Here is a 22,679-nt window from a genome sequence, read left to right as displayed (position 1 = left end):
GACTCACTAAAAACAATAGTGTAAATATTCCTCCCTGAAAAAAAGTGATTAATTTTTCTTAACAGAAGAAATGGGTTATAAAGCCCAAATAGTATGAATATAAAATATTGTAGTATTGCTGAGTGTTGGATATGGTATGCCTTACTATTTCTGATAAAAACTTAGTGTGCAATTTTTAGTTTTTGCCTGACTCCTTCCTAACTCCATTAATAAATTCTTTTTAAAAGATTTTAAAAGTTGTAGGAAGAGATTGTGTAAGTTTCATGCATGTGGCTTTAAATTGGCTTTTTTCTTTTCATGCGTGCAACAGAATGATTTTCTCTGCACATTAGGAATGTATGTGTGTATTTTTTTTTTTAAGATTTTATTTTTAAGTAATCTCTACATCCAACATGGGGCTCGAAATCACTACCCTGAGATCAAGAGTTACATGTACACTGACTGAGCCAGTGAGGTGCTTCTAAAAATGTTTTTAAAATAAGTAATAAAGGGGCTTCTGGGTGGCTCAGTTGATTAAGCATCTGACTTTGATTTTGGTGCAAATCATAACCTCAGGGTTGTGAGATCGAGCCCCTGAGTTGGGCTCTGCACTGAATAGTGCACTGAATAGTGCACTGAATAGTGCAGCCTGCTTGAGATCCTCTCTCTTTGTCTCTCCTTCTCATTCATAAATACATACATATGGCATAAAAATTCAAAGGTACATAATGTATCCTGTGAAAAGGAAATCTATCTCTGACCATAGTCCTTCACTTCTCTTAGATAAAAACTCCTGTTTTTCTTGTCAATCCTCTCAGATGTTAAACATACACAGTTATAAAAGTAATAGGGTTTTTTGTTGTTGCTTAATGGTTTTTTAATTTTTTTACACATAAATGGAATATGTCATACATACTTAAAGCACATTACTTTTTATCTCAATGATATGTTCTTTCATTTTGGTATTTATAGAGCTATGTAATTCTTTTTAAAAACTGCACAGTAGGGATCCCTGGTGGCTCAGCGGTTAGAGCCTGCCTTCGGCCCAGGGCGTGATTCTGGAGACCCAGGATTGAATCCCACATCAGGCTCCCAGCATGGAGCCCGCTTCTCCCTCTGCCTGTGTCTCTGCCTCTCTCTCTCTCTCTGTCTCTCATGAATAAATAAAATCTTAAAAAAAAAAACTGCACAGTATTGTTGATGTACAATTATTTAATCAATTTCCTATACTCTGTGTGGCTATTTCAAATGAAGCTGTAATGGATATCTTTGTCATACTGACTTTTGTAGAAAGGTGGGAATAATCCTTGTGATGAATTCCTAGAATTGCTCATTAGAAGAGTACATATCTTTTAAATTTTGGTACATTTTTACTAGATTGCTTGAATGTAACCATTTGTGAGACTCATGTTTTAGACCACTTAAAATTGATGCCTTCTTATGTAGTGTCATTTCTTTAATTATATTATTCTCCTGGAAAACAAAGTGTACGCAGGTGCCTAATTCATGAATTTGCTAATGGTTTTCCATAATGTGGACAGATTAAGTGATAGCAATATAGAACTATCCATTTTTTTTCAACTTTATATTGGCAGAAATTATTGATTTTTGTAGCTAAAGGGCATACATGGTTTATTTTCAGACAATGCTATTAGTACCAAAACTCTATTCCTATTTCTTCTTCCAATTTTAATCTTGATTATCAGAAAATTGAATTTATAAGTGGAAGAAATGAAGGGTTTTAAGTTTTGCTATTTTTAGGTGGATGCTACTAACAGTACATAGTGTTTACTAACTTGTGGAGGTGCAGTACCTTTATATTCCTATTAGCCGATTAGTTCACAGGATCTAGGATATAGAATTAGATAGGTATCAACATAATTTTAACATATAGTAGTACATCTTTTAGTAATATTAAAAAGTCAGATACAAACCTATTACTATTTATAGAATCTAAGACATGGAGGACAGTCATGTGTTGTAGGTTACTATATACTTAAACTTTCGTGCTCAAGATGTCTCATAATACACCAATATCTGGGTTGGTTTTTTCTTTTGTGGTTGTTTTTTGTCTTTTTTTCTTTTTAAGGAGTTCTTTGGGTTCACTTTACCTATGTAGGATTAAGATAGTAAGACTACGAAAAAAGTCGTCAACCTGCTACTAATGGCAGTGTCCATGTTCTTGCAAATATATCATATAGCTTATTGATGAACAAACCACATATCTGCATTGAAAGGTCACTTTTGCCTAGTGGAACTTGGGACTGATAAAGGCTATATGGTGCCCATCCCTGATTCCTATCCACATTTATTTTTATTAACATCAAAGTACTGTAAGCTCCAGTGCCAACTGGGGTGAAGATTTCTTTTCACAGAGGATTTGCTTCCTTTCCCTCTATGGGAAAGTTCTGTATCCTTTAAATCATTTTAAGCTGCTTCATTTGAAAAATAATTCTTAGTAGTGTGTTCATGGAGTGGTTTGATTGTGGCTAGTGGGGAAATTCTCTTATGGCTTAAAGATTGCTTTTCAAGCCTGCGAAGTGGGTGAATGAAGGGAACCTGCTCCTGGTGTGTGGAGTTTGTAGTGTGCTCAGGATGATGACTGACTTCCAAAAACCACAGTTCAGCAAGACTAAAGGCATCAGGAGACCAGAAGCCACTTAATAAGAGATCAAAGAGGCTGTGTGTATATCAGCTTGAAATCCAGATAGTACAGATCAAAAGCTTGCCTTAGCGAGGCAGCTGCAGGGGGATGAAGTTAGCAGGAGGCCCCAAAGATCTTAAGTCAGGCCTGATGTTGAACTTTGCGGGAATTTCATGGCTTCTCTGGAATACGAATTTGGCAAAAAAAAAAAAAAAAAAAAAAAAAAAAAAAATCCCATTGTGTCTAATGGTGGGGAGAGAGAATAGAAGGCAGGCAGCAAATGCTTGTCAGATGGTTGGTACTTTCTCATAGGGTGGTTCCTCTTTTAACAAATGTTTCTTAAGAACTATTTCTGCTTCATACTAGAAGGCATTGCTGAGCAGATCCTGAAAATGGTATAGCTGTTGTATTACCTTTCATGAGTATTTCACAAGTAGCCAAACTGTAAGTATTAGTGTTTGTGGAACAGCCACAGAAAGCTAAAATAGAGGCAGTAAAGATGCTCAGATTTACTGCAAAACCTGGCAATTACATCTCATGAAATGCTGAACATATTCTAGGAAGTTAGTGGATATCAGTTTAGCTGTGTATCTGCCTCCCATGTAATTAAAAACAGAATAATAACTGTCAAAAACAAAAACAAAAAACGCTGGTCTAAAGGAGAAACTCATTCTCCAGAGCTGTTTCATCATCAGGTTTCACACTACCTCTCTGGGTATGACTATGTTTCAGAAGTCCTCACTTGATTCTGATGTCACCGTCAAGAACCATGGTGATAGATGGCAGTCCTAGCCTTTCCTGCAGAATGGCAGAAAGACTGAGTCAAAAGCACCCAGACATATTGAGAATTTGTTTTCCCAAGGCATGGTGTTTTGCACTGCTCTGCCCTGGTTGTTGCTGCCATTGGGAGCCCAGCAGTGATCCAGAGAGGCCGTGTTCTCCCCAGTGAGGGCCAGGAAGCGGTGCTGCCTCCTTCTGGTACCAAAGGGCCAATTTGTTAATGATGCATGAAAAGGGATTGGCTGCTTGATCTTTACATACCATTTTCTAGGGCTCAGGTATCCCTTTCAGCTGTTTCTTTTCTTTCCTTTTTTTTTCTTTTTTTTTAAGATTTTACTTATTTATTCATGAGAGACACACAGAGAGGCAGAGACACAGGCAGAGGGAGAAGCAGGCTCCATGCAGGGAGCCCGACATGGGACTTGATCCCAGGACTCCGGGACCATGTCAAAAGCTGAAGGCAGACGCTCAACCATTGAGCCATCCATCTTTTGTATTTTCCTTTAGTCTGATAAGATATTCACCCGTGCACCACTGCGCACATATAGGGTGGTTAACAGCACTAGCTGTTAACGAATCAGAAAGGACCAGGATTTTTACTCTGGCTGTGACTCCCTACTAGGACTTTGGACGGGCTTGTTAGTCTTTCTTATTCTATGCTTTATAGACAAACAGGTAGTGGACATTCCAGCCACAGGAATGTCCTGGAATTGATTACTTGGTCCTTATTTCAAGTCTTTTTTTTTTTTTAAGTGTTTTTTTTTTAAAGATTTTATTTATATATTCATGAGAGACACAGAAAAGCAGAGACACAGGCAGAAGGAAAAGCAGGCTCCTCGCAGGGAGCCCGATGTGAGACTCGATCCCAGGACCCCAGGATAATGACCTGAGCCAAAGGCAGACGATCAACCACTGAGCCACCCAGGTGCCCTAAGTGGGTATTTCCTATCTAAACTTTTGAATTTTATTCTTTTAATGAAAAATTCTTTAAGAAACTTTGTGTTCTTGTATTTTATTTGGAAAACAGGACTACCATTTTGCATGGTAATAATAGCCTGTAATTATGGATTATGTACTGCTTACTCTGTGTCAGGCATTGCTTAAAGCATTGATATATACATAAACCGATTCTTTTTTTTTTAAGATTTTATTTATTTATTCATGAGAGACACAGAGAGAGAGAGGAGTTTAAATTCAATTGGGAATAGAGAATAAGTGGATAAATAAAGATGTATATACAAAAGGAAACAGATTTGAGAATAACTCTGTGTAATACATTATGGTTTTAGCTGTGCTGGAAGAAAGACTAAGACCGTGATGATTGCTTCTTAGGATTCAGAGGGACCTCACAGGGAACTGAGGTATGCTTTATAGACAAACAGGTAGTGGACATTCCAGCCACAGGAATGTCCTGGAATTGATTACTTGGTCCTTATTTCAAGTCTTTTTTTTTTTTTTAAGTGTTTTTTTTTTAAAGATTTTATTTATATATTCATGAGAGACACAGAAAAGCAGAGACACAGGCAGAAGGAAAAGCAGGCTCCTCGCAGGGAGCCCGATGTGAGACTCGATCCCAGGACCCCAGGATAATGACCTGAGCCAAAGGCAGACGATCAACCACTGAGCCACCCAGGTGCCCTAAGTGGGTATTTCCTATCTAAACTTTTGAATTTTATTCTTTTAATGAAAAATTCTTTAAGAAACTTTGTGTTCTTGTATTTTATTTGGAAAACAGGACTACCATTTTGCATGGTAATAATAGCCTGTAATTATGGATTATGTACTGCTTACTCTGTGTCAGGCATTGCTTAAAGCATTGATATATACATAAACCGATTCTTTTTTTTTTTAAGATTTTATTTATTTATTCATGAGAGACACAGAGAGAGAGAGGCAGAGACACAGGCAGAGGGAGAAGCAGGCTCCATGCAGGGAGCCTGATGTGGGTCTTGATCCTGGGTCCCCAGGATCAGGCCCTGAGCTGAAGGCAGCGCTAAACCACTGAGCCACCCCGGCTGCCCCCATAAACTGATTCAATCCTCCCCACAGCCCCATGAGGTAGGTCCTATAATCATCTTCATTTTATGGCTGAGGAAGCTGATGACAAGAGGTTGAGGAATTTGCTCAGGATCTCCCAGTTAGGGAGTGGAGCTGGGCCCCTAAGTTTGTGCTCTAGCAGTGAAAGTACAGTCTTCAGAGCAGAAATGACACCGATTCTTCATAACTGTGGCTTAACACAATGATAAATGACAAAAAAATTTCCAGTTGTCTTTCCAGAGAAAAATACTTAGTACAATTCCCAAAGATTTACTTGAGATCGTTTCTGAATTCTGTGGTTCCTTGCATTTATGCCCCCCCCCAGCCACCCCCACCTGGCCAAAGCTCTTTAGATACCTGTTGACTTTTCTATGGCCAGAGAATACAAATGGCATGTGTTGTGTTCCAGATTTCCCAGCAGCACTCTGTGGCATTTCTCCTGTACGGTTTCAAAGTTGGCAAAATTTTATTGTGCATGTTATATGCTGCTGCATACTACATAGTATTGATTGCCCATTCAGGGATTTTTCTTTTTTTTTTTTTTTTTTGTTTTTTTTTTGGGGGGGGGATTTTTCTTAAACATCATAGAATTTTTTTCTAAAGAATGAAGGGCATCCTATGTCCTTGATATAGCTATGTGTGTCTGCAAACCTCCCAGGCTGGAGAGAGCTCCTGTCTTTCAGTGTCTGCTCCAAGGGAGAAAAAGGGCTGAGGACACCATACTGCTCTTAAAACTTGTCTTCAGATGCAGAGGTCTACGTATCTGGAGAGGTAGAGAGTCAGCTCTTTATTTTCATTTGTAACTATGTAAGCATAATATCATGAGTGGATTAGTAGTTGATAGCACTGTTGGTTTAAATCACACATGCTCAGCTGAGTTCAGAAGACAGTAAACCCAATGGTAATTGTTCACTTCTGAGTCTCATATTTCCTGCTGACTTCTCCATCATCATCTTCACAGTGATAGCCATAGAACAGTTAACAGCACTTAGGAAGTGACCTCTATGGACTAAGAAAGTGCCTCATATGACCTGTGTCATTTAATGCTTTGCACAACTCTGTGAAATCTGTACTATTGTTCTTACCACTTAACCAATGAGAAACCCAAGTCTCAGCTAGTATTTGTCAGTGCTTAGGCTGAGAATGATTTATTTGGAAAATGAGAATAAACTCCAAAACTAACATTAGAAAAGCTTTTTCAAGTTTGACATGTCTACACTTTCCCTGCATCATGATAACTTTCAACTAATGTAGTTTTTTCCCTGGACGATATTATGATATTTCTTATGTAAAAATTCATTTCTCTACTTAAAATTTTTTTGGTAAAACATGCATAACGTAAAATTGACCATTTTAGCCACTTTTAAGTGTGCGATTCATAGTGTGAAGTGTAATTACATTTCAAGAAATGTAATTTTAATAGAAGGTGTGACTTTGTGCTTGAGTACTACTGTTTGCCTAGTGGACACTGCAGCCAAATGATGGGATTTGTAGGTCAAGAATCATTGTGTGGTTTGTTTATTTTTCTTAAAACCAGCAAAAGTCCTGGGCCCGGAGTAAATGGGCAACAATTACAGCATGACAAAAAATGTTTAAGATATAAAACATTCAAGCAACAGATCTAATATCCAAGGGAAAAAAATCTAATCGGAGGCTAAAAAAGGATCAGAAGTAAGAAATAGTCTTCAAGAAGTAATTTCCATGGGACTCCTGCTTGAACCATTTAAATTATTATGGCGCTTAAAATAGACTTTAAAGTACCAAGCTATGCAGAATAAAATTATGTGCAAGCTTATCTATTTTCTTTCCTCTTTACAATATATTTTGATTTTTTAGCAAGTTTCTCTGTCCACTTCTCTTCCACTGCACTTTTAATTGCCTGACATGCTGTGCTTACTGTGCTGCTTGGGGACTGTTTAGTTCTATGCATCATGCATGGAAAAATCTATTCTTAATGCCTAATAGTATTTAGGAAGTAATAAGACACAAGGAGCCAGGAACCATATCAGTTTAATCTATCTTGAGTGCACTGAATGTATTTTGTGGGTACTTTGAACATGATGGTGTTGCGGTAATTGGTATGATCTGTGTAATACTTGGCTATATTATAAAATAGTTAAAAATGGGATTAGATTCTGATAAGGTAGCTTGTTCATTATTCATTAAATCATCTATTTATTGCCTTGCATTCACTAAAAATACATTTATTTCTCTTTCCTAAAAGTAAATGCTTAGCTTGTTGGTCAAATCAGAAGCTCTTTTAGTATAATTAATTACATTTCACTATCTTAAACAAGAACTATTCTGGTGATTTTAATTCAGCTAATAGTCCCCGACATGTATTTTGATGCAATCTAAAAATGGCAAAGGAAAAAAAAGTTGTTTTAAGGTTCATCATATAAAAAAAGGGCATATGCCATAAATACTTTGTTTTATGTTTTGTTTCAGTGGTACAATACCCAGCAAGTTAGATCTTGTGTAGTCAGTGGCCTTTTTTTTTTTAAAGATTATTTATTTATTTATTTATTTATTTATTTATTTATTCATTCATTCATTCATTCATTCATGAGAAACACAGAGAGAGGGAGAGAGAGAGAGAGAGAGAGAGAGAGAGGCAGAGACACAGGCAGAAGGAGAAGCAGCTTCCATCTAGGGAGCCCGACGTGGGACTCGATCCTGGGTCTCCAGGATCAGGCCCTGGGCTGAAGGCAGCGCTAAACTGCCGAGCCACCCGGGCTGCCCGTCAGTGGCTTTTTTAGGAGTTCTTAAAAGACATCACTAACAAAAATCATACCATATTTGTGACCATAGTGTGCATCTTTTTCATTACTGATGCCGTGTTTTGAATAACTTCCATCATTCCCTACTTCTTATAGTGGTTTTCTGAAATGTTTTGGTAGAAATTAATGACAAATTTGACTCAAGATACTCTGTCAAATTTAGTTATGGGATTTTGGAGTTGGGGAAACAGATTCTAACTGTCATGTTCTCGTTTTACAATTGAGGAAACTGACCCAGAGAAATTAACTTGTGAAATTATATACAGTCAGGCTGGCACCAAGCTGGGACTCAAAACTTGTCCCCTGACTTTTAATCTACACCCATCCTACCACTAGTGGAGCGAATCACTGTCTTCCTTGTCTTTCTCTCCTATGTACATTTTCTCCCCTAAAAGAATAATCTTTGGGTTCTGTTTCCTGATTGACATTTGCTCACAATGGAAATTTTAACTCATGCCAGCTGTACATCAGAGCTTCTGCAGATCCCTATTTTTCCTTTAAGATATATATTTGTGTGTGTGCATGTGTGTATGTGTGTGTGTAAAAGAACCTTTCCTTTGCCTTTGTACCAGTTCGTTCTTCCACCTACCTCCAGGATGGAAGAGTTAGTGGTCTTCCTTTTAAATACATTGGTTTCTTTCAGTATTCTCCATTTTAGTAACTTCCTTGATATCTTATTTTGAAAATTTACTTGTGAATTTATTTAGATTTTAACTCAATACTCTTCAGTTCAAATAATGCCACATTTAAGAGTATACCCTTCAAGAAACAAGCATTTGCTACTGGTTGTTGCTTTTTCTCAGTTAACCATTGTTGAGTTGGAGTAATTCTCTTATCAAATATTCCATAGCTATCTACCTCATGTTTTCCAGAAATTAATGCATGTAGATCCTTTAAAATTATCTTTAAAGTATATTTCTCCACACTTCTATAGAGTATGAATAAATATTTGTGGAGTTAGGCTCAGCAGCCTCATTTTGTGATACTGTACACCACAATACTGAATTCATTGATTAGGAGATGTGTTCATTTGTAGAGCACTTTTTATTTCATAATTGTTTGAAGTTGTTTTCTCAAACTTTTTTTTGCAATCATTCCATTTTGGTGACAGACTCCAGTAATAGAGAAGAACAGTTATTTTGGTGTGGTGACATATTCAGCAGCACAGAATTTTAAGAACTAATTTGAGTAATTAAATATAGGATTAAAACTATGTGACTTAACCATATTTCTTATCATGAGTTTACTGTAGGCCACCTTTATGTTTTAATAAACTCAGTTGACAATAAGTATCAAAAATTATCAGATAAAATAATTTATACACCATTTTTTAAATTTTTATTTATTTATTCATGAGAAACACACAGAGAGAGAGAGACAGAGAGAGGCAGAGACACAGGCAGAGGGAGAAGCAGGCTCCGTGTAGGGAGCCCGATGGGGGACTCGATCCCAGGTCTCCAGGATCACGCCCTGGGCTAAAGGCGGTGCTAAACCACTGAGCCACCTGGGCTGCCCCTATACACATTTTTTTTTTTATTATTGAAGTGTATTTGATGTACGATGTTATGTTTCAGGTATGCAACATAGTGATTAGACGATTCTGTATATTTCTCATTGCTAACCATGATGTATAGCCACTATCTGTCTTCATACAATGTAACTACAATCTTATTGACTATATTCTGTGTCCCCTACTTTTTATTTCCATGACTTATTTTATCACTGGAAGTTTGTACTTCTTAATCTCTTTCACCTATTTTACTGATTTCCCCTCCTACCTCCCCTCTGGCAGTTCTCTGTATTTGAGAGTCTGTTTTTTTTTAATTTATTTTTTAGAGTCTACATATAAGTAATCATGGTATTTGTCATTTTGTGTCTCATTCATTTCTCTTAGCATAATGCCCTCTAGGTTCATTGATGTTGTCAAAAAATGGCAAGATTTCATTTTTAATGAATGAGTAATATTCCAGTGTGTGTGTGTGTGTGTATCACATTTTCTTTATCCATTCATCTACTGATGAACACTTGCATTGTTTTCACCTCTTGGCTGTTGTAAATCCCAGAGTAGAATTACTGGATCATAGTTTTTTTTTTTGTTTGTTTTGTTTTGTTTTTAGGGTCTTTATTTTTTTAGAGAACCTCCATACTGTTTTGCATAGTGGTTGTACCAATTTACATTTGAACCAACAGTGTATGAGGGTTCCCTTTTCTCTACATCCTTGCCAACACTTGTCATTTCTTGTCTTTTTGATACTAGCCATTCTTACTAGTGTATGATACCTCATTGTGGTTTTGATTTGCATTTCCCTGATGATTAGTGATGTTGAGCATCTTTTCCTGTATCTGTTGGCCATCTGTATATGTTCCTTAGGAAAATGTCTATTCAGGTCCTATGTCTATTTTTTTTTTATTTATTTAGAGTGGGGGAGAGGCAAAGGGGAGAGGAATAGAGAGAATCTTAAGCAGGCACCACATCCAGCATGGAACCCCATGGGGAGCTTGATCTCATGACCCTGAGATCATGACCTGAACCAAAATCAAGTTGGATACTTAACTGACCAAGCCACCCAGGCAGCACTATCTTTTTAAAATCAGATTGGTATTTGATGTTGAGTTGTATAAGTTTTTTATATATTCTGGATAGTAACCCCTTATCAGATATATCATTTGCAAACACCTTGCATTTGGTAAGTTGCCTTTTTGTTTTGTTGATGGTTGTGTTTACTGTGCTAAAGTTTTTATTCTGGTATAGTCCCGGTGGTTTATTTTTGCTTTTGTTTCCCTTGCCTGAGGAGACATATCCATAAATACATTGGTTAGGCTGATGTCTAAGAGATTACAGCCTGTGTTTTAGGAGTTTTATGATTGCAGGCCTCACATTTAGGTCTTTAATCCCTTTTGAATTTATTTTTGTGTATGGTGTAAGAAAATGGTCCAGTTTCATATAGTGTGTAGCTGTCCAGTTTTCCCAACACCATTTATTGAAAAGACTATTTTTTCCCTAGTGTATATTCTTGCATCTTTCATCACAGATTAATTGGCCATACCAGCATGGGTTTATTTTCAGGTTCTCTATCCTGTTCCATTGATCTACTAGACACAATTTTTATCTGAAATAAAATATGGTCTCTTTGACATTCTGCTGTCAAAATTCCTATGCTATTTCCTTAATGCATTTACAATTTAGGGTTTTGGGTTTTTTTTTGTTTTTTTTTGTTTTTGTTTTTGAAGACAATTCACAGCATTTATTCAAGTTAATTCATTTCATTCAATTATCTGCCATATTGTTGCTGTCACCGTTAATATTACCGTCATTACTATTTCTCTTTCCAGAGGACCATGCTTTTAAAAAAATCTGTCTGGGATTTCCATGATATTTAACTCTACGATTAAAAATCTTTTTCTTTACCAAAAGGCAACCCCTTCAACAAAAGAGGAAACAGGAAAAATGGAGATTTAGTTGTAGAAAGTGATCTCCACCAGAAACAACCCATAATCCATAACCTTTCAGGCTTGTAGTTTTACTTGAGGTCTCTTTTTGGGGGGGAGGGGACTGTCTCTCATAAATGTTTGCTTAAGGCAGAGAACATGCCCTACCACATCACAGATGGGAAATAAGGTCTAGTGCCTACAGAAGGTGGCAGGCAGGTGGTCCTCCAGGAAAGGAACCCTAATGGCCCTTAGGTGACAGAGTCATTTTGCCAGTCAGTAGTAGTAAAAAGGTCTGGTCAGGTGAGTAGGAGAGGTAGTAAGTAGCTCCCAGTTAGAATCTCTAGCTCAGGAATGTCTGTGAGTAAGCTGGAGCTGGAGGGAGACAATACAGTCTGTAGAAAATCACTAAGAGGGGCAGCCCGGGTAGCTCAGCGGTTTGGTGCAGCCTTCAGCCCAGGGCGTGAGGCTGGAGACCCAGGATCGAGTCCCCTATCAGGCTCCCTGCATGGAGCCTGCTTCTCCCTCTGCCTCTCTCTCTCAAATAAAATCTTAAAAAAAAAAAAAAAAAGAAAAGAAAAGAAAAAGAAAGTGACTAAGAATAGGCAAGTATGAAAAAGACACCGGTTCCCTACTGGGGGACCCACAGAGTGGTGGTCAAGGGCAGGCCTGTGCTCCTTTGAGAAGAGAATACACTGAGTGGGTTCTGCAGTTTTCCTGTAACAACTGGAATGATACTGAACTAGTAGAAAGTTTTCATTCAGAGGACCAGAAAATACTGATAGAACACCTGTGTGTAAGGCAATGGGACAGGTCCTGAGAAAAGAAATCAAGCTAAAATGTGCTCCCGACCAGAAGGAGCCATCTAGCAGCGGCCATCAGACCCCTGCACACCACTGAGTGCTGTGTCCAAGGGACTACGTGGAGGGAAGGATCGCTCCTGACTGGCTTAAGGGAAGGCATTGCCCCATCCTTTCCTCCTGGTCCTCAACCTGTCCTCTGTGCCTCTATGTTACTGCCTGGCCTGGCCCATTCCTGGCACTTGCTTATCTTAACCTTATCTTTCTTGGTGTGTGAGAAATGGGAGTTTGGGAAGGTAAGATCCTGCTTCACAGGTACCCAGTGTATGTGGAATGGATGTGTTGTAGAAATGTTACTCTGTCCTGGTTCAGAAAGGTACACGAAATCTGGGGAAAGGAGAGCTCAGGTGGGGTGGTCAAGGTATGGTGTCTTAGTCAGAAGATGGGAGCAAAGTCATACCAACAAGCAATTTTAGCACACAGCTTAAACCAGATGACACAAAGAGCATCAACACTGCCAAAGACCCCAAGAAGGGAGCTGGGGGCCCTCTGCCACAAAAGTGAGTCTGCAGAATTGGAGAGCTGAAATCCTTTTCGCTTCTCTAGCCAAGCTCAACCAGAGCGTATGAAAGAATGATGAATAACCAGAGGGTCTTAAATTTCTGGAAAGTAGAAAGATCAAGTAAACTCCAGCACCCCCAGCATCCCTCCCACCCCCAAAACGGTGAAGCTGAATGTCAAAGTATAGAGAAAGCTTTTAGATATCTTCTTTAAGTTTGTTTTTGGCGTTTTGGTCTGTAAGCAATCAAGATGGAGAGAGATGCTATCCCAAAGAGGAAAGTTTGTAGGAACCAGAGTAGTTGAGCCCGACCATTCGTGATGCCTTTAGACTTGCACAAAACCATGGCGTACAAGGACTCTCCCACGTGAATCAGCCAGGCAAGCCAATACCCGCTGTGCAAGAGGGTGTGATGATGGTCCACCAAGTACTGAGTGAAGAGGCCCAGGGGTCCGAGGCTCTGATAAGGGACACTCTGAGGCCAGAAGACAACCCACGTGTAATACCCGAAGGACAGGGCGATGGCGGTGAACCAGGGCAGACTGCCCCTCTGGAAGTGCGCCTCGCCGCCGGCCGCCGGCACCATCCCTGCGGCGCCCCCGCCGGACCGCGAGGCTGCGGCTCTGCCCAATTTAGGGTTTTGAATACAGAATTTTAAAATCCAAAAGTTCTTTATTTTGAATCCATGTAGTTAAGTCCTTGTTTACATCTTGATTTCTGTTTTTTCTGCATTAGAGTAACACTGTAAAGTGTATAAATGTTGAATGTCAGGACAATCCATAGTATAGGTCTCATGTTCTTCTTTAAAAAATACCTCTTGGGGCGCCTGGGTGGCTCAGTGGTTTGAGCTTCTGCCTTTGGCTCAGGTTGTGATCCGGATCCTGGGATTGAATCCCACACTGGGCTCCCCGTGGGGAGACTACTTCTCCTTCTGCCTGTGTCTCTGCCTCTGTGTGTGTGTGTCTCTCATGAATAAATAAATAAAATCTTTAAAAAAAAATACCTCTTGCTGATGGACTGCCAATTTTATTAAATGTGACCCCCTATTCTTGTTCATTTCTTCTGTCTCCTATTTATGTAACATTCGTCTTCCCATGCCCTTCTATTGAGCTTGCCATGTTTGGTTGTGCATATTTGTAGTTTTCCTTATGGACCAGGTTCCTGGCTAGAGCTCCCCACATCTTCAGGTTGATATCTATCTCTCACAGAGCCCACATTTCAACTGAACCACTATTCTGCCCCAGGTGCTACCCCTGCACCTTGTCTTAGTTCATGATTCTGATCTCTTTGATCTGTGGGAATGTACACAAATATTCGTGTACTGCATTTTATAGACCCTGAAGAAACTTTGAATCCCATCCATTTGGGCTAATTATTGTCACATGTTTATATCCTGTTCATTAAAGTTGTCCCTAGCTCACCAAATGAGTGGATTCTTGAGAAAGCAGATATAAATTAAAATTTGGCAAACAAATACATGTTTTATTTGTATGTTTAGCAAAGCTAAACCGAATATTAGCATATTCTGTGCTAACTTTATCAGCTAGGTATTGAAATATAAACCTGTAGTGGCCAAGTGTGATAAATAAGACTCAGTTTACATACTTTGGCAAGGTAATAAATGTATCTTCTATCACTTTGCCTTCTTTCAATATTAATTCATTTGGCTAATACCTGAAGATAGAGAAGCTGCATCACCTAAAGGCTAAGAGCATAAACTCTGGAACTTGACCAGCTGGCTTAAATTCTGGTTCTGCCATTTATCAACTGTGTGCCTTGGTTAATTTTCCTCTTAGTTTTCTCATCTTGAAAATAGGGATGATAGTGGTACCTATCTCATGGTGGTTTGAAGATTAAATGAATTCTAATAAGTAAGATTCCTAGAACATACCTGTCATGGCAAGAACTGAGTAACTGTTGTTCTTACTCACCTCTGATGGGATGTGTTTTTTGCCTTTGATATACTTAACAGTCCAGTAAGGAGAGAGAAACTAAATAGTTTCAGTCATTCAATATTTCAGCTACCATTGAGTACCTTCCAAGTGGTGGTCACTATAGTAGGTTCTGGAAATAAAGCAATAAATAAGCAAACATACCCTTGCTCTTGTGAAGCTTATTTTTAGTAGGTAGCACAGTTAAAATAATTTCTGTAAAATGTCGTGTTATAATAGAGAAAAAGCAAGGTGCTCTGGATGCATCTAGACCCAACTTATTCTAGGAGGTATGGGACAGCAAGGAAAACTCTATTATTACAAGTGCTATATGAAGTCCTCTTTTGGATTTAGGGATATCACAGAGTAGAAAGTTCCGGAGTCAGCTTTGAGGAGAGTCAGGGAAGCTTCTTATTAGTGGACACACACTTGAGCTGACTCTGGTAGCAAAGATGTAGAGAAGTGGCAATGGGGCAGGGAAAGTATTCCTGGCAGATGGAATGGCTTGTAGGATGTCACGAAGCATGTTAGAGCATTTCACCATCCCTGGATTTCAGTAGTTCTGTATTGTTGGGACAATGTGTGGGGCAAATGGGGATGGGCATTGGTATGTATGGGGAAAGCAAGAGGAGTTTACATTAATCGGCAGATCTGAGGGAGTTGCTCTATCAAGCAGCTAGGACTTGATCTTGAAGGCAATTATGTGTCACTGAAATGTTTTAAACAGAGAAGAAATTGTGATTACATTTTTATTTATTTTTGAATTATTCTTTAAAAGATATATTAATTCATTTTAGAAGAGCACATACGATCGGGGGGGAGGGGGATAGAGAGAGGGAGAGAGAATCCCAAGAAAGAGTCAGCCATTTAACTGACTGAGCCACCTAGGTTCCCCAATTTTTATTTTTTTAGAGAGAGAGCATGTGCTTGGGCAGAGGCGTGGAGAGGGTGGGCAGTGGGAGAGGGAGAGAGAGAGAATCTTAAGCAGGCTTTGTACCCAGTGCAAAGCCTCATGCAGTGCTCCATCTCACCACCCTGAGATCATGACCTGAGCCCAAATCAAGAGTTGATGCTTAACTAAATGAGCCACCCAGGAGCCTCAGGTTTTTATTTTTAACAATCATTCTGTTATCTCTGTGGAAAATAGACTGATGGAGGCAAGATTGAAGACTGGGAGATTAGCAGTTGCCCAGGCAAGAAATGATGAGAAACTAAACCAAGGTAGTGGCAGCGGAAATGGAGAGAAAGAGTCAGACAGAGAAAATAGAAGATCAAATTGACATGCCTTTGCTAGCAACTCAGTGGAAGGGTTGGGGGAGAGGCATTAAGTGAATGCTTGGGTATATATGGTAATGCCAGTCAGGGATTATGGGAGGAGAGGAGTCTGTCAACTTGGATTTCCCCCGACATGAAAACATCCTGTGTTTATAATATCAAACATTAGCGTCACTTCAGCAAATCTCCAAAATTCTTATATGCACTTTTCTTTAGGCAGGTGCGGTGATTGTATTCACTTGTGAGACAGAGCAGTTATCTGGGTTCTCAGGATTTCACAATTTTAAGTAGTGAGAAGAATTCAAGTCAGATCTCCTGTCTTCTGAGGGAGGTTAACTGTTCTTAATTGATTGTAGGAGTTAGATAATATTTTTACGAGCTGTAGGGAACAACTTTCATAAATGGTTGAGATGAGGCAGACATGTGGGATACTGTTATAACATGTATAATAATATAAGGCTTTTGAATAAAGAAAAAATCCTTCAGAAGCAAAAGGTTAGCATAGTAAGATGCTGTTTCTTGTGTTCTGTGATTAGTCTTTAGCGCCCTCTATTGACTGCTTAGTCTAAAGCAATGTGTTGATATTGGAAAACAGTGTTCCTTGCAGTGTTATTTACCAAAACAGGAAGAATTAGAGGTATTAAAATTGTGATAAAAGATGATAAAAACTAATGGAGACTTTAAAAAAATTGCATGGGATCTGGAAGTTGGGTAGAGGTCTTAAGAAATATCGTCGTAACATTTCGTTTGCTACAACATGAGTATGCTACTGTGGGCTAGATTTTCAGAAAACAGATCTTCCTGATGACAAGTAGGCTAAATCAGGCTGGTTTTTCAGCATTTTTTATGCAGCAAAGCCTCAAGAATAGTAGTCGCCTCAGTAGGCAGTAGCAGCTGCTCTTTTTCCATAGTGCGGCTGCTACATGTGATGACCATGAAAGGAAATGACCGTTCCTCATTAAAGCAACTTCATTCAGCTATGTGGGAAATCACACAGAAAAGTCATCCCAGAAAATGAAATAGTGATTATACATAATGGGGCATCTTCAGAAGTGGATGGTTTGTCTTTTTTTTTTTTTTTTTAATGACAAAGGAGCTACCCTTGAGATCTCTCTTCCAGGAGAAAGGGTGGTAGATTAGACTTAGTGTTGAGAATAACTAGAGGTCTAAGCCTGAATAAATTTTAGTAAGCAAGCACACCTGGAACTAGTTTAAGGTCTAAAGAAGACTGTACTTTGTCTAAATGAATGCTCACCATGACTTTTCTATAATAAGGGAAATCTATTAATCGTTCTATTTCTGTTATTGCCTGGTTAATCTTTCTTTGAAATGTTTCTATCATTTCAGCTGGTTGCATTTTGAAAACCTATTCACCTAGTCAGGGTAAAAATAGTACTTTCTGATTTGGTGTTACATGAAACTGCAGAGATTGCTTGCACCAAGCTAGTGAAATCATTTATTTGCTTTTGGTATATTTTACTGTTGCAATTTTCTCTAAGAAAGTTTAGTAATTATTAATATGAAGTAATGCTAGCTGCTTTCTGTCCATTTCATGAGGGGAATATACTATTATGTAGTTTCCCTTCCCCCCTAATAAAAAAGCCTTTCATCACAAACTGACATCCTAAATGAAGGACATAATTGTACAGCTTATTTATTAGTGTGTCAAACTTAAAATGTAATGGTTTCATATTTCAGAATGAAAAGTGTGTTGTGATTCATGGTTGCCGGTGACAAAATAGACAGCTCTTTTATATCTGCACTGATTGCCTGCTGATATACCACTCTACTTTTTTTTTTTGTTCTTTTCTCTTCCTATGCAATAGCTCCCTCTACTTGAAAATATTGGTGTAATTATAGTTTAACAGTATGTACTTTATTAGTGAGTACTCGTGACTATTTTTACTTTCTATCCTCCTCATAAATATGAGGTGTTATACATCAGAATGTGTTAAAACATTTATCAAGAGTCTCCTGACCTTAGAGCAGAAAAGCAAGGTTAAGGAAAGTAAGATAAGTTGTATTTGAAGGCATTTTTTAAAAAAGATTTTATTTATTTATTCATAAGAGACACAGAGAGAGGCAGAGACATAGAAGCAGGTTCCATGCAGGGAGCCCGGTGAAGGATTCAAATCTCGGGACTGCAAGATCACACCAGAGCCGAAGGCAGATGCTCAACCACTGAGCCACCCAGGCGTCCCTGACGGCATTTTTCAAGGAATTAGCTAGGTAGCTTTTGTTGATTTAAATATATTTGGTTAAAATTCCATACAGGACTTAAAAATGAACCTTGATTTCTGAAACAGAGATATATGAAAAGTTCGTCAGCAAACTTCAAAAGAACCATCAGCCAATTGAAACTGACAAAACCTAGAACTTGGCAGATTCTCACTTTGCTAATTTCATAGTTGTCATATATTTTTTTTAAGATTTTATTTATTTATCCACGAGAGACACAGAGAGAGGCAGTGACGTAGGCAGAGGGAGAAGCAGGCTCCCCACAGAGTCCCGATGTGGTGCTTGATCCCGAGACCCCCGGGATCATGCCCTGAGCTAAAGGCAGATGCTCAACCCCAATTCCATAGTCTTCTGATTCTAACACAAAACATGACCGTTTCTCTCTAATTTGTTGGAAAGGGTTCAACAGTAGTAGAATCTCATGTTACTACATCTTGCCTTTGTGGAACAGTATGTGCATAATGAAACAATAAGAAGAAAATAGACAAAAAAACAAGTGTTACGACTGTGATTTGATTATTTTCTCTCCCCTTTACTAAATTTGAGGCTTAGTAATTGTACCATTATTTAATGTGGAGCAAGTGGCAGAGATTGGTGGTCAAGAGTAAGGACTTAGGGGCCTGACTGGGTAAGTTTGAATCCTAGCTCTGCCACTTACCACATGGGTAATCTTGGCAAGTTTCCTCAACTTTCTAAGTGATAGTTCCCTCATCTGCAGAAACAGACAAGTAGTAATAAAACACTTAAAATAGAGCTTAACACATAGTGAGTGCTATATATCAGTGTCTAATAAAATAAAAAATAATGGGCTATAAATTGATTCTTATTAGCCAAATGTATTTATTGAATGTCAACATTATCTTCAGTGCTACTTAAGAAAAATGGGGCCCTCTCAGTGGATGGCAGTTATTTTCATGTTAGTTTTGTTCATGAAGGGACACTCATTTTCTTGTATTGGAACAGTTCTCACCTAGGGGTCCCTATGCCATGTTACAATTTATATATTATAAATTATATTATTTTTAAACTTCTTTTTGCATACAGTAGACTATTGCATGGATTTCATATCTTTTTTGAACTCCATTGACTTAGCAAGAGGATTTTACAGTGGTGGAATACATAAAAATGAAGTATCATTTACCATAGTATGCTTCTCCTAGAGCCTACTTACTATGCAAGAGCAGACTTGTCTTTGGTCCCTAATATGACTGTGCTTGAGGATATCAGAGAATATTGCTCAACTGTCACCAGACTTCTTGTGGTCCAACAAATATCAGTCACTGAAAGTTTAAAGAAGTTTGTATGTATTTGAACCCTTTAGACATGTAACTGAAATTAAGATTATGCTCCCACCTTGATGTAAGCTGATATTTATGTGGATATGTAGAGTGATATTGTAATAGATTTTGACTTCTTTGGAAGAATTTCACCAGAATGCTGGATACCTAATGTCAATAGTCAAATAAGGTTCATAAGTCTATGTGTTTTCAGAAACTGACTTATTTTTCTTCTTGACTTGATCCTTAGGACCCTTTAGATCCCACAAGGTCAGTGATTGTGATCCGCTCCCTGGTGGCAAATGGTGTTGCAGAAAAAGGGGGAGAGCTGTTACCTGGAGACCGTCTGGTCTCAGTTAATGAATATTGTTTGGAAAACACCACACTTGCTGAAGCTGTTGAAGTGTTGAAAGCTGTGCCACCAGGCATTGTACACCTTGGCGTCTGTAAGCCTTTGGTGGTAAGTGTTCAATTTTGTTAATATAAGATGTGATAATAGTGTAAATAGTTAAGAATGGATTTTGGAGACAAATACACATAGTTTTGAATCCCTGTTCCACTGCTTAATCTGTGTGTGTCCTAATATAAATTTCTTATTTCCTGAATTCTGGATTCTGTTTCTGACTTTCCTATGAGCTAGCCTAATGGGTTTCAATGCAAAGGTATACAATATATGTAAGAATCACCTGGGAGATGGTTAATATGTAGTTTCCCAGGTCCTACCCTCAGATTCTCATCTAGTAATTGTATGTGTTATTTAGGGATCTGCCTCTTCAGTGAGTCACTCATGTAATTTTGATGCAGAATTTCATACTTTGAGAAACATTCTGTTAGTAATTTGATAATAGGTATACCACTTTTCTTCTCTGAGCCCATTTTTTCATCTCTGAAAAGACTGAACAAGATTAGAGGACTCCTAAAATCTTTCTAAAGTCTAAGATTTTTTTATTCTATGAAATAATATATACTATATGAATATGTCAACATACTACATATGTCTATATATATAGGTAGATATAGATAAATGTGTTCATTTATAGATATATAGATATATTGATATAAATAGATGCCTGTGTTACACAGAGTATTTATGCATTGGGGAACTCAACATGGCCTTCATGAATTCCCCATAGAAATCCCAGTATGTTTATACTATCAGACACTAAATATTTCAAAATGGAGTATAGTAGCTAATTAAGTTCTTGACTTTGTATTCTAAATTTGGTGTATGGGTATTGCCATAGCCAACATGAGACACCATGAGATGCCTGGTTTGATTTCTGGACAAATTAAGTTATGAGGAGAAACTTGATATTTTTATGGGGATCTCATCTTCTTGTTATTTTGGTTGTGGGGGAAATTTTGTCTAGATTTTCCCTGATGATTACTTGCCTGATTATTTGGGCTGCTAGAGGAAATCCCAAACTATTTTATGTCCTAAAGGACTTAACGACCATGATTTTACTCTGAAGCAGTTTAGGGAAGTGTCAGGTGGTATAAAAAAAAAAACAAAAAACAAAAAAAAGAGCTTAGTTACTAGCTGGGTGTGGATTCCTGTGCTATTTCTGGCAGATGTAGAGCTGCAGAGACGTCAGGATATCAGAGCCACATTCTGAAAGGGTTTTGGAATGTAGTAATTGTGAGGTGGACCTTTGCCTAGGCTTCCCTCAGTGAGTAGAAGATTTCCAGGATACTTGGGGAATGGGGAGCCACAAAAGAGATGAAGACAAAGGTCACTACTTTCAGGACTGTATAAAATTCTTACCACTAATTCATTTTTTAACATCTGGGTGCCTTTAGCAAACAAAACTGTTTGCTCCTGAACTGTAAATAGTGGTGCATGGATCTTCTCTGTGGTCCCTGTCTCTCTTGTGGTCCACTTGGTGGCCAGTTATCTGATCACATAATATTTACTGAGCATTCATTCAGTCCTCTGTGGAAGTGGGGTGGAAAGTGTGAAGAAGGTGACCCAAAATCAGCTCAGGCCAGAAAGACTGTGAATGTATAAAAGTTAGGAGAACCCAATTTTTTAATAAGTCGTATATTACATAAATATACATTGCCTATATAATGTATTGCATAATATACATTTTTACATTAACATTACATTAATGGGGCTTATCTTCTCTTTTCTACAAATTAATATCAAATACACCAGATCTGAAAAATGAATGAACTGACTTTAAAAACTGCTTTGCGGGATCCCTGGGTGGGGCAGTGGTTTGGTGCTTGCCTTTGGCCCAGGGCGCGATCCTGGAGACCCGGGATCGAATCCCACATCAGGCTCCCGGTGCATGGAGCCTGCTTCTCCCTCTGCCTATGTCTCTGCCTCTCTCTCTCTCTCTCTCTGTGACTATCATAAATAAATAAAAATTAAAAAAAAAAACTGCTTTGCATCTTCAAAACTAATAGGTCAGAACTGGCAATGGAGTTGTTGAGCCAGACAGCCATGGTTTTTTTGCTTAGTTCTGTGATTTGTAAGGCTGTGTGCCCTTGGGCCAGTTATTGTACCTCACCAGCTCCCACGTTTTTGTGTAATAAGATGGGGATTGCATGGCATAGTATTTGAGATCCCAGGCCCTTAGAGCCAGACAGCCAGGGTTCAAATTCTGGGTGTGTAACTGATTAATAAGGTAACTTTTTGCTGATCTGTAAAGTGGGTTTAATAAGAATACCTACTTCTTAGGATGTATATTAACATAGTAAATGAATTGAATATTTAAAATGTTTAAACCTATGCCTGGCACATGGTGCCATAAATAGTAGCCTAGGACTGCTATTGAGCTGGTAAGCACTAGAATGGCTGTACCTTTTCTGATGGCAAGTGACTGCACTATACCATTGTTAAAAATTTTGAATACTATCTATCCTGTGTATGATGATACGTTTCTTTTTCTTTTCTTTTTTTTTTTTTTTTTTTAAGATTTATTTATCTTAGCGTGAGTGAGGG

General features: G+C 38.3%; 2 protein-coding genes across 6 annotated transcripts in view; one reads left to right on the top strand and one right to left on the bottom strand.

The window, feature by feature from the left end:
• Nucleotides 1-22,679, top strand: part of PATJ (PATJ crumbs cell polarity complex component) — a 359,628-nt gene that overhangs the window by 84,314 nt on the left and 252,635 nt on the right. For all 5 annotated transcript variants that reach the window (XM_041770677.1, XM_041770680.1, XM_041770678.1 and 2 more), the window contains exon 18: nucleotides 19,980-20,189. In XM_041770677.1, coding sequence (XP_041626611.1) covers nucleotides 19,980-20,189 — 210 coding nt within the window. The remainder of the gene's footprint in view (nucleotides 1-19,979; nucleotides 20,190-22,679) is intronic.
• Nucleotides 12,462-13,940, bottom strand: LOC121499700 (transmembrane protein 254-like). The gene has a single exon (XM_041770689.1). The coding sequence runs from the start codon at nucleotides 13,592-13,594 to the stop codon at nucleotides 13,220-13,222; it is 375 nt and encodes a 124-aa protein (XP_041626623.1). The 5' UTR covers nucleotides 13,595-13,940; the 3' UTR covers nucleotides 12,462-13,219.

Source organism: Vulpes lagopus, chromosome 10 (genome assembly GCF_018345385.1).
Source record: "Vulpes lagopus strain Blue_001 chromosome 10, ASM1834538v1, whole genome shotgun sequence".
Classification (NCBI taxonomy): domain Eukaryota; kingdom Metazoa; phylum Chordata; class Mammalia; order Carnivora; family Canidae; genus Vulpes; species Vulpes lagopus.
This window is presented reverse-complemented; position numbering and strand designations above follow the sequence as displayed.